Source organism: Orbicella faveolata, unplaced genomic scaffold (genome assembly GCF_042242905.1).
Source record: "Orbicella faveolata isolate gen_17 unplaced genomic scaffold, um_ofav_v1 contig_3, whole genome shotgun sequence".
Taxonomy (NCBI): Eukaryota; Metazoa; Cnidaria; class Anthozoa; order Scleractinia; family Merulinidae; genus Orbicella; species Orbicella faveolata.
In genome coordinates, this window is record NW_028301558.1 from 12,492,635 (window position 1) to 12,505,000 (window position 12,366).

General features: G+C 39.7%; 2 protein-coding genes and 1 pseudogene across 2 annotated transcripts in view; all 3 read right to left on the minus strand.

Annotated features, from left to right (window-relative positions):
- The window catches only part of LOC110046285 (uncharacterized), a 72,681-nt gene that overhangs the window by 27,067 nt on the left and 33,248 nt on the right, over window positions 1–12,366 (minus strand). Inside the window, exon 9 of the mRNA XM_089298661.1 lies at window positions 4,090–4,155. Coding sequence (XP_089154787.1) covers window positions 4,090–4,155 — 66 coding nt within the window. The remainder of the gene's footprint in view (window positions 1–4,089; window positions 4,156–12,366) is intronic.
- LOC149106405 (uncharacterized) lies at window positions 9,750–11,009 on the minus strand. The gene has a single exon (XM_089298297.1). It carries the CDS (start codon window positions 11,007–11,009, stop codon window positions 9,750–9,752), a length of 1,260 nt encoding a protein of 419 aa, XP_089154423.1.
- Window positions 11,630–12,366, minus strand: part of LOC149106406 (uncharacterized) — a 1,227-nt pseudogene continuing 490 nt past the window's right edge.

Here is a 12,366-nt window from a genome sequence, read left to right on the forward strand (position 1 = left end):
TTCCTTTTTACCACCATCTGATCTACTCTTCAGAATAGCTTCATTTTCTTTCAACATTGCTCGGGGGGAGGGGGATCTATTATACTTGCTTCTATCCATCTTTTCCTAAAATGTCAAGGACGTAGTTAAAATCGTGGGTTTCTGCGTGCAAAGGGGAGGTGTACCAACAACTTATGGCCAGGATTGTCTGAATCTAAAAAGATTAAAAAAAATCGGGGAAATTATCCTTATGCAGTGCATGTTATCAAAATCAATGCTGAAATATTGTTTTCCTAAAGTTTATGCTTGTTCGGTGAAGTTTCGAGTACTTACGGGAAATTGCCAGGAAACCTGCAAATAATAACTGATAAAGATCGTGTGCGTAATCTACAACTGTTTGTTGATGGCATGTACTGATAACGAGTTTTTGTCTGAGAGTAAAAACAAGGATGAACGAGTTGCAAAGTGAACGGCAACGGGCAGTTTATCTCACAACATATAGTCGTATTGACTCTTCCAAGAGTTTCAGTGTGAGAATTCTACAATGGGTTGTATCAATAGAGGCACCTAGTGCACCTACTGGCAGCTTCGCCTGTGCTGAAATGAGCTGCTACCACTTTCACATGGCCGTGAAGCTTGCCGAGAGTAAGGTGGCTTCAAGTAAGGAACTATTTAGATGAAAAGTTAGTAATAAAAGTTAACTTTACTGAAATGATGAAAGTACGTTGGCAATTTTTTCGCCTTTGGAATCCCATAAGAAAGGAGGGGCAACAAGACCTGTCACCCTGTGGGTACTGCTTCGCAACATTCATAATCACAAACGCAGGCGAGGAAGGTTTAAGGGAGTAACGCAATCGGTAGTCACGGCTCTCGTCTGAGAACTGCACATTTCTCACCAGTAATTCCCCAATTTCTAATGGGTTTAGACAGTTTATGGCAGACGACTTCACAGGCAGCCTCTCTTAAGAACAAGCCCGCGGAAGCCCGCCTACCCCCCTCCCCCCTGTCAATGTTGATAACATAAAACAAAAAAACCCTTGATAGTAGCTTCAGAATAGCCACGTTTCAAGAATTGTTTGCTTCCTAGAACAGTCTTCTCCAACTAAAGTGACGATAACATAGATATTCATGTCTTATTCCAATAATAACGATTTTCACCAATCACGTTTGCTTCCAACACAGCTGTCTGACCACTTTCTATTGTCCCTTTTTGCTCATGGATGAAGTAACATCCATGAGCTTAGGAGGCAGTCGGCTGGCGCTCGATCACTTACTCACTCACTCACTCACTCACTCACTCCATTCTAATTAATTTATTCATTAAATCTGGATTAAACAATTTTCTCCTACCTCCCCTGCTAAGTATTGTTTTTGTCCAAGAGTGTTCTGTCGTCTTCAGGAAGGTTGTTTGACGAGCGGGGGACTAGAAAGGCGTACACTTTTGTCCGATAAATCGAGAGCCTGGGTACGAGTTTAATGAACACCTCGAAGATTGAAGTCGGCCACTTTGGTTTCAAGTGATTTTCTTTCGTAAATATGTTGTTTTTTGCCTATCGGCTTTTGCTCACACCTAGATGAAAGTTGGTAGAAGTATTTATGACTGTGGCCATGTATCGCTTGCAACAGCACGGTCGGCGAGGTCAAAGAATTGATACATGACACCCAAGAAGACAAAGCCAGAAAGTGAGATCATGATTAGCATATGGGGGAAGTTAAGCTCGTCGCTTTTTTTCTTGGCAAGACAATCTGATGGTTTCCACTCGCTTTCTCTCGTTGTGGCTTTCAAGGTAAGCTTAAATTCTTGTTAGGTTTTGGTTTCATTGTTTCTTTATTGTTTTATTTTGTACGCACACATTGAAATTCTGCCTGTGTTAGTATCGCAAGCTCGAAATTTGTAAGCTTGTTTTTAAATACTAAGGGGAAAAAATTCGATTTGCCTTATCTTTTAGTTTTGTTGCCGTTCACACTACATTTCTTTTGTATTCCATGCAGTTCGATCAGAGTGAAAAATTCTTCACGGATGATGTGCAAGGCAACCTACATGTACGACTGAGTAAATATACACTGCAATATTTTAGTGATGGATGAACAAATTAAGTCCAAGAGACTGTATATCTTTTTTCTTTTTTTGCAAGAAAGATATGCTGTCGAATTGTGTCAAAAAGCCGGACACATGGTGGCTGGTAATGTAGAGTTTTTGTTTTTTTTTTTTTGCTCCTAGAAATGAGAGATTTAAACAAATTGACATCAAAACTTGAATTATGGAGAAGAGAATGCTTGATACTTGTCAACTTAACTATGTTCTGTAATCGTTGCAAAAATCTATTAGCCGAGACATATCTGCAATCCTTTTGAATATTACTGCATTGCTAGTGAGACTAGCACAAACAATTACCAAGATATATAGGAATAAAATTATACCGTGATTTTTTTTTTCCAAGAAAGAAAATTGTTATTTTTCTTGCATGCACTACAATATGTAGTACCCTTATTATTGTATTGCACCAAGCTGGGGACTTTTTCCTTTTTCAGGCTGGAGGTATCATAAGACTTAGGACAGGGATTTCAAACATTAATTGATTCTTTATCCCAGAAATGAGATCTAGAGGGCCACATTAGGTTTGTGAAAGACGTTTCGGCAAAATACCCTTGGCAGCCCTGGCATTCTCAAGTTGATTGTCTAAAGCAAATTTCAAAATCATGTATTGTAATTTTTGCATAATAGTAATCATTGTTATACAGCTGTTTCATAATGTTAACTGAACAAGGACCATAACCAATTTACCTTGACCCAAAATGCACCGCTGGCTCATATACATAATTATATTGTCAATTTTGGACTGACTGGTAAATATGGTGAACTCTCATTTAATGATTTCATTTTGAAACAGACTGTTGTTATTCTTTGACACCACATCACGCACAAGTTAATATGATAACAATGTTCCAATCCCAATGAAAATTAATTATTATCCATTTTAAAATTTATTAGCTGTCTGTGTAAACAACCTGTTATTTGATTTTTGTATTTCTTTTCTATTTTGAGCAGTCTGGCCTCGAGCCCTGGCTGGGAAAATTGTATTGTGTTCTTGAGCACGACACTTAACTCTCACAGTGCCTCTTTCCACTCAGGTGTATAAATAAGTACTGGCAAATTTAATATTGCGGGGCAACCCTGCGATTGACTACCATCCCATCTGGGGGGTAGTAGAAATACTCCTAGTCACTTCATGCTACAGAAACCAGGAAAAGTGCCGACCTGATGGGCCACTGAGCTCATATGCAGACTTTACTTCCACTTCGGAGTTGCCGTTTGCCTCGTTTTTAGAACGAATGCCCGTGCAAAACATTTCACATGAAAATGACTTGGTTTTCATGAGAATGAATATACAGGTGACATGCATTTCCATACAAATAGTTTTGTACAGACTCATTTTGCTACAGAGGCAAAAATCAACCATTCATCCATGAGCTGGCTCAGGGAGGCTTTGATTCCTTTCTAGCACCATCCGATCTAATCTTCATAATAGCTTCATTTTCTTTCAACATTGCTCGGGGTGGGTTTCTATTATACTTACTTTTATTCATCTTTTTCTAAAACGTCAAGGACGTAGTTAAAATCGTGGGTTTCCGCACGCAAAAGGGGAGGTGTCCCAACAACTTATGGCCAGGATTGTAGGTGCAATGGCTTACGGCCTCTTATTGAAAGCCCTGCTGAGGTTTAGTTAATTCAAATTCCCATTTCAGGAAATACCGACTGCACGATTACTGCAGTGTCATTAATAATTACTTTTCACAGCAGCTTTGCCAACAAACTCTTCATCTGATTAGCTAAACTCTTCTTGGTTTGCCAAACCTATTTCACAGCCTATTTGTGAATAAAAAGGTGGATTGCGTAAACAAAAAAAAAGACCCGGCAATTGTACAAGCAAATTAAAATACCATATAATAAATAAATAATTAGGTCCTTAAAGCTACATGCCTAATTTTACAACAGCTGACAAAAATGAGTGCCTTCTTTTTATTGTAGGCTACAATAATAAATTATAGTAAGCCAACATTGAGGGATATGTAGCTGTTCTCTCAGTTCTTTTAAAGTTTGCTACTTACTTGGAACAACGTCATAATAGTCATCAGAGCAGCTAACATCCTCTTGGCTCACAGAGCCTTCAGAGCCTAGTTTTGAATAAAAATGTATACAGTTCATGACTGGTTAAATTGATGTATGTGATACTTTGAATACGGAAATTTACCCTTCAGCCTTCTTAAGAAGTGCAGAAGCCTAATTAATTATTGCTGACAGGAAATGTAAATTATATGCTTAGGCTCCATATTATGAAAAATTTCTTGTATCCAGTGGATGTTCTTTTAAACACAGCTGATACGCATCGAGGTTGAAGGCTTATTTGCCAAGTATCATCTGCAACAACAAGGACCTATCAAGCATGCTCAGTTGTCATAGGTGCGATGGCTTACGGCCCCTTATTGAAAGCCCTGCAGAGGTTTAGTTAATTCAAATTCCCATTCCGGGAAATACTGACTGGACAATTACTGCAGTGTTATGAATAATATTTAGATTTAGCCAAGCCTACAAGCAGAGCTCCTCAGTTATTTTTTGGAATGTTGTTACTAATGAAAATAATCCAACATGCTGGTGAGGTAAATTGCGAACGATATTATAGTTTCAGCCCAAACTAAGTTTACATCAGCAGATTAGTGATTGTTATTGAACTGAGTGGAGTGCAATTTGGTCTGAAATCATACACGTGATTTCAAAATCGAACGAGCGCACAGCGCGGGTTCGATCTGAAATCACAAGTATGATTTCAGACCAAAATTGCGCGACACGAAGTTCAATTGCCACTTTATTAGATCCATTTTGAAATCGCTCAATTTTATCACCTTAAATTTTAGATTTTTGTGTATTTGTTCCAGTAATCGGTTTGTTGAAAATATGAAAGAGCGACACCGGAAACGCCTTTACATCTCATTTAGTATGCAAAACGATGTCATGTGACGAAAACGCATTCGAGCATGACAAAGAAACAAGCGGTTCTTAAGTCAGAGCGAAAATAGTCTACGTACTTCATGTTTAAAAGTTCAGTTCTTGTCGCCTGAATCAACGATGGAAGGCCTTCCTTTCTTCTGTGGTTGAGGCTGACACTTTTCATGGTCTTTGGAGAAGGAATTTGAAGGTGCATCCTGTGTAATTCTGCGATGGATTTCTTTTGAGTTGTGAAACGCCCTCAAGTGCACGATGCCCAGTGGATAGCACGTTTTTAATGGCATGATTTTAAGGGAGTCCAACTCGTTATCATTTCCATTTCTTTTTGTGATCTCAGCGTAGGACTCAATACTCAGGACCTTGTCAAGTTCTTGCGGCGCCATTTGTTTCAAGATATTTTCAAGATGACGGGACTGGCACTAGCTTCGTAAGACGTTCGCTCATTCACTGTTTTGTGGAGCAGGGCGTATTTTGACTATGTTTATTCACAGCGAAAGAGTTGAGTTCTAATGTTGCTTCGTTTGAAACTACCGGAAACCTGGAGACATCTACCTTCTTGAGATGGCTCTGTATTTGTTGTTGTGTGGTTTTCGTTTGTTTATGTTTTACTGGGCTCTATTAGTTCTTGCTTTCTGTTGTTATCTTAATTTCTTGCTTCAGGACAACCCTATCTTAACACCATTAGATCAACCTCCACTATCGTTTGTTGAAATGAGTTTTCCTTTCTTTAAAAATCCCACCAAGAAAAGAAGGCATTCTTCCGCTACAATCCGAGATTACACATCTCTGTCAACCTATTAGCTGGAATATGGCCGCCACCTTACGCGACTCCGTCGTCGTCGCCGTCGTTGTGCGTACATGCCCACGAGCAATACCGCTAGCCATGATGTCACATGACAGAGTTTTGGGAGCATGAATAGTCTGAAGGGTAGACTGGTACTAGGAATTTCGAGTGATTGTTTTCGAGAAAAGGCGGCCATTGCTACATTTGTGAGAAGTACTCGTTGCCAGTTCTTGCTATTTAAGAAATAGAAATCATGTACCATGTTTCTATCGAGTTTTAGTATAAATCTACTGGCGTTCTATCATGAATTGTGTTCTATCATGCATAGAAATCGACAGCGAATAATCTAATTGTTTTAGAATAAATCTACTAGTCATTCAAAACTTTATCTAATTCCTCTTCACAGACACTTCGAAAACGCCAAGAAGCGGCCGTCATTTCGTTAACATGGGCACACTGCTATGCTACTCACTATCTATCACAGAATAGATAGTGAGTAGCGTAGCCAATCAGAGAATGCCATTCGTGAAACACAGAACTAGCACAAGCTGTTGACATAATGATGGCGCGAGCAGAGAATTTACATTTTGATGATCAAAGTAAACAAGTTTTTTCCCTTTTTCCATAGCAGTGTTTTCTAAAAGAAATAGAAAACATGTTCTCCGTGTTTTATCGAGTAATAGTTTTAATCAATCAGTGTGACAACAGTTCTTTTGAGACTGAGAAAAGTTGAATTTTTTAAATAAATTAATCTCATAAACATTTGGTTTATTCGGTTTGTTAAATTCGAGATAAAGCAATGGTTCTCAGCTTACCGAGACCAATTTTGTGCTTCGTTTCGTCTCGCTCAACTGCTGACTGAGACTGCTCGATCTTTTTTTCTGAATTATTTTCTAAAAGAAGAAACAGCTTAATCTTTCTTCTTCCTGCTCCTCGTACCCGTTCAATGCCTCGACAAGACTCTTTTGCACCTTATCTTTTGCCCAGTCACGTAAAACATTATCTAAATTCTCAAAACTTTCCGCCATTTTAAAACACAGACGGAAAAACTTTGAAACGATGACGTCAATCGTGCCTCTGTCCTCTAATAGATCATAGGCAAGAACCAATCAAAATGCGAGAATAGCTTGGGTTATTATATAACACGCGATAGAAATCTCGAGCTCATAATCTAATTGCTTAACAGAAACACGACTTTTAACCAATCAGTACATGTACTTTTGTAGAGCTGTTTTCTAAATAGATCTATATAGGGAGAAAGTGAACGAAGTAAAAGATACCGGTATGTGCTAAATGACAAAAACGGGGTGTTAAGAACACTAAAAGTATGCCAAAAAATTTTATCAATTATATACTTTTGCACATATTTTGGCTTCATTCTCTCTCCCTATATATATCTATATGTTAATTTTTTTTGCCCTCATCATTTAACTTGAGAATGACCGAAGAGAGGTCAAAACATCATTTATTTTTGCCTGTATGTTTTACCGTGAACACTTAAAACCAGTAAAGAAAATAAAAGAAGTTTTAAGCCAAACTCTTAACTGCTATTTTGCCCTAAGCCCAGTTAAAAAATATTAACCCAGAACACAAGCAAAAACTAGGCTTGCCCTACACTCAGTTGAAAAGATCATTTCCCCCTCAACTTGATAAAAGCCAGTATTTAAAGCAAATGTGGGAATTACGCACTACGCTTGAGTGATTCTCGACCAGCTGCATGTATCACAGGGAATTTTGGGGAGAATATACTAATCTACATAGTGACGTCATTTTGTACCCAAAATTTATCTTTATCTTGCAAATCCATGTATCACATAGAGGAGAAAAACTTACAAAACTTAGTTAGCTTCTTTGGAACAGCATCGAAATAAAGTTAGTAGTTCCTACACAGTCCAGGGTCCGAAATTGCGCTTTCCTGGTCGCCAATGCGACTAAAAATTTTGCACTGGCGACCAGAATTTCAACACTGGTCGCCAGCGGGCGATTAACTATTTTATGCCACGATAATTATACAAACAATAACTTTGATTTTCAGTCAAATCGATTAAAATAAAATTCAAAGCCGCCCGCCAATTGGTCACTTTTTACCTTTCCGCTGCTTTTGAAGTATAAAACCGATTTTCCTGTTATTATAAATCTACCACAACGTTTCACAGTCACGATCAGTGCGAAGCCTCGCCGTCATGTTTCTTCAGCGGTTTCCCGTAACATACGTATTGCGGGCGCAAGAGGCCGTGCGTTCTTTGGTCAGGAATATTTATCCAGTCGATGGGGTGTCCAAAGATGTTCTGAAATCTTTCCGTAATTTATCACAACGTGCAGACGGAACATCCGAGGAGAGATTAGTTGAAGATTTAGATATTCTCTGGGCGTCTGTCAAAGTGGTCAAAAGTTGATTTCAGCTCTGGTTCGATTCCTGATGACATCCATTGCAAATATTTTGCCGGCAAGAACGGAAAAATGTGCCGAGATGGACGGGGAAGGAAACCATCCAATCAAAAAGTCGTCAGCTAAACGCAAGTTTCTACCCCCAATGGAAAGACGAATTTTCATGGGTGGTCTTGACAGAACGCGAAAGGAAAGATTGCCAGTTTTTCAGTCGGGTACATTTCTTCTCCAAAAGGTAGAGACAGGAAAACTGCGAAACTGAAGCTGCGTATATGGCCAGCATTCGATTCGTTCGTCGTGGTTTTTCAGTGGTAGGTGTATAAATAATCAGCGTGTTTGTATTTGATCAAAAATTAAACGAGCTTACCTTTAAGTGAAGTTTGATTGTGATTCTCCTGAGCCATTGCGTAGGAACGAAGGGATCACGTGAGATTGCGCGAGCAAGCTTGCCTTTAAATTTTAACATTGTCAGTAAAAACCGACCCAAAAAAGGGGTAGGGATAATGAGCCAATGGCTCAGTCAACACCTAAATGGGTGGGCACGTGATCCCTTCGTTCCTACGCAATGGCTCAGGAGAATCGAAATCAAACTTCACTTACAGGTAAGCTCGTTTAATTTTTGATTCTCCCTCACCATTGCTGACGTCACTACGGGACCACGTGAGATTTCAAAGCAAGGTGATTACGAGACAACAATATCAAATCAACAAGTATAATGTAAAAACAGTAGGCGTGTCAAAGTACAATATGACACCTCAGCAGTTGTATAGAAACTTTACTGTTACACACTAGATAAGACTGCCTGACCAAAATTAGCATCAGGACTATGTTCAATGGGTTTGTTATAAAACCGATCAAAAGTAGATACATTTGACCATCCAGCAGCTTTCATGATAGTTGTCATGTCCAAACCAGACCTCTTCGCAGCTGAAGTTGAGGCTAAGCGAGTGCTGTGGGCTCCAAACTGGTTTGTATCTATACCGGCATTTGCTAAAACATACTTGACCCATCTTCCAATGGTATCTTTTGAAACTGCCTTATGTGGCTTGACAAAACTTATGAGGAGTTGAGTTTCTTCATCTCTAAGAGGTTTTGTACGAATGACATACTCCTGTAAACACTCTACAATACATAGTCCAGGATCCTTAAAATATGCCTGGAAAACAAGGTCATGTACATGTGTACCAGGTCTTGTTTGTTTCACTGGTTTAGAAATGGAAAATGAACAACTAGACTCTGTCAAGGTCATGTACCTAATATCTAGCAGGTGTATAGTTTGAATTCGCTGACCTGACAATAACATTAACAGTATCGTGAGCTTCCAAGAGAGCTCCTTCAATGATAATTTTCGAACATGCTCAAATTTGCGTAAAAATTCTAACACAACGTTAACGTCCCAAGTACTTTTGTACTTTGGTAACGAGGGTCTCCTCTCAAATACTCCTTTCATGAATCTTACCAGTAAGGGATGGCTACCAGCAGGTGTATTGTCAGGAAAAACAATGACAGCTGACAATGCACTCCGAGCTGTGTTGAAGCAGCTATATCCAATGCCAGAATGAAAAAGTTCAGTCAAAAATTCAATAACATCTGTTACAGTTGGTTGCAAGGGATCACAAGATCGTTTAGTTGAAAACTTATACCATCTCGCAAGGTAGGTCCTGTACTGTTTCTTTGTTGATTCTCGGCATGATGACATGACAATATCAATAGCTTGCTCTGAAAGTCTTTGAATTTGTAAAGACATCCTGACAATTTGCAAGCCATCAGAGTCAACTTGTGGTGGAGTGGGTGAATGGCATTGGGGTTGTATGGCAGCTGGAGTACTTTCTTTCCTCGAGGAAGAATGAAAGGTTCCTGAACAAGGAGGCGCATCAAAACTGGAAACCATGGCTGTGTTGTCCACTGTGGCACAATAAGTATCCCGGAGGCTTCGTCGGCTTCCACCTTCTGCAGAACCCTATCAATGAGATTAAAGGGAGGGAAAGCATAAAAATAGTGTTCTCCCCAGTCAACAGAAAAAGCATCTATAGCAAATGCACCAGGGTCAGGATGCCAAGCTATGTAGGGCTTAGTCTGAAAATTAAGCCTGGATGCAAATAGATCAATAGATGGGACCCCCAGGGTTTGTGCGATTGACACATAAATGCTGGAATCAAGCTTCCATTCTGTATGGTCATGAAAAATTCTGGAGGCTTTATCAGGCGCAGTATTACACTTTCCTGGCAAATGTGCGGCAGATAGCCAAATATCCCGTGCAATGCACCACATCCAAATGGATCTCGCAATGTGATTACATTCAAGTGAATGAGTGCCACCCATATTATTGATGTAAGAAACTGCTGTGGTGTTATCAACAAAAATTCTCACATGGGCATGAGACAAGGTTGTACCGAAGGACTGTAATCCCAGGTAAGCTGCTTTTAATTCAAGGCAATTAATATGCTGGTGAGCTTCATCAGGTGCCCAGCGGCCTCCTGATGATTTTCCCTGAAAAACAGCTCCCCATCCCTGTAAGGATGTATCTGTATAAAGAGTGCAAGACGGATGACCTTGTGAAATGGGTTTAGAGACATTTTCAATGTTCTCAATCCACCACTGTAGATCTAACACTGCAGTAGGTGACAGTACCATACTTTCATCAAAATTACCATGATGTAACTTAAGGGCTGCAGTTTTCTCATTTTCTAGCTGCCTATAGAACAGTGGTCCCATAGCAACCCCAGTGCCACTGGCCACAAGTTTGCCCATGACAACTGCCACTTCCCTGATGGTAGGTTGTGTTTGGGTCAAAAGATCTTTGCAAACATGCTTGATATTTTCTGCGTTGGCATGAGACAAAGTGACAGTCATGGTCACAGAATTTAAGACAAAACCTAGAAACTCTAGAACCTGTGATGGCTCTAAGATTGATTTGTCTGGGTGAACATAAAGGCCCAGAGTATCAAACAATTTAGTGGTGACTTGAACATTATTCTCACATTCAGGCTTGGTGATACCCTGTAAATAGAAGTCATCAATATAGCCAACTGACTGAAAACCCTGTTTCCTGAGTGTGCTATAAGCAGGTTTGAGTAACTTTGTAAATAATCGAGGGGCACAGGCTAAACCATTAGGTAAGCAAGTGAACTGGTAGAGCTGCTCTTGCCACTCAAATTTTAGATATTTTTGATGATCTTGGTGGATAGGTACTGAATAATATGCATCTTTGAGATCCACAGATGCCATGAAACAGTTTGGCCTGATCATGCTAATAACATGTTTTAATGACTCCATCTTAAAATGATGGTATGCCACAAATTTATTCAACTTTTTCAAGTTGAGGATCATCCAATGAGTTCCATCTTTTTTAGGTCTCAAAAAGACAGTGGATAGGAATTCACCTTCCTCGTGTGAAGATTTTAAGAGAACACATTTAAGGACTAATTTTCCAATCTCAACACTTATTGTCTCAGCTTCTTTGTTACTAAGTTGGTGTTGGCAAGGTGGATGCCTCTGGTGAGGGAGCTGGGCAAAATCAATTTTGCATCCTTTGACCATATTTAAAATATGTGGGTCTGTTGTAAGTTTGCCCCAGTTTAACAAGTACCCTTTAATCCTTCCAGCTTTAAATATCCCAGGTTGGGTTTTTAAATCCACTAATTTACAGTCTTTACTCACCGACACACTGTGGATTGCTACTGTTTTTGCTCCACCTTCTCCTGCCGTTTGCGGAATGGAGTGAGTGGCTTTTGCCAGCGTTGTCCCCGGTTGTTGGGGGTGCGGTCGGTGAGTTTGGCCGTTTTTTGAAAAGTGAGATTTGCGTTGGTGGTTATCGTTGACCTTGGTACCACTTTGTAGCTTTTGCCCAACCCTGTTGGTGGCACTTATGTCCTGTATTTGTTTTGGAAGGTCATTCCCAAACAACAAATCAGTAAAGCCAACATGTTCAGCACAAATTTGCTGATACTGGTTGTTCAGATCAGGTCTGATCATGTCTCGTCGTCTCTGAATGAGCTCACAATTTGTATGGCCCAATAAGGCAATGACATCCAGTACGGTTCGAGCAACATCTTCATCTGACAATTTTAAGGTTGAAATTTCACGTTTCATACACTGATCTGCAAGTTTGACCAGTGGGATCGTTGCTTTCTGAATTACGTTTTGGAGCCTTTGGAGCTTCAGGTCTCGACTCCTCGTGCCTGATCTAATTTTAGACCAGACTTCAGGG

Coding starts and splice junctions, on each gene's coding strand:
- LOC149106405 (XM_089298297.1), bottom strand. CDS start 11,009: ATGACTGTCACTTTGTCTCATGCCAACGCAGAAAATATCAAGCATGTT.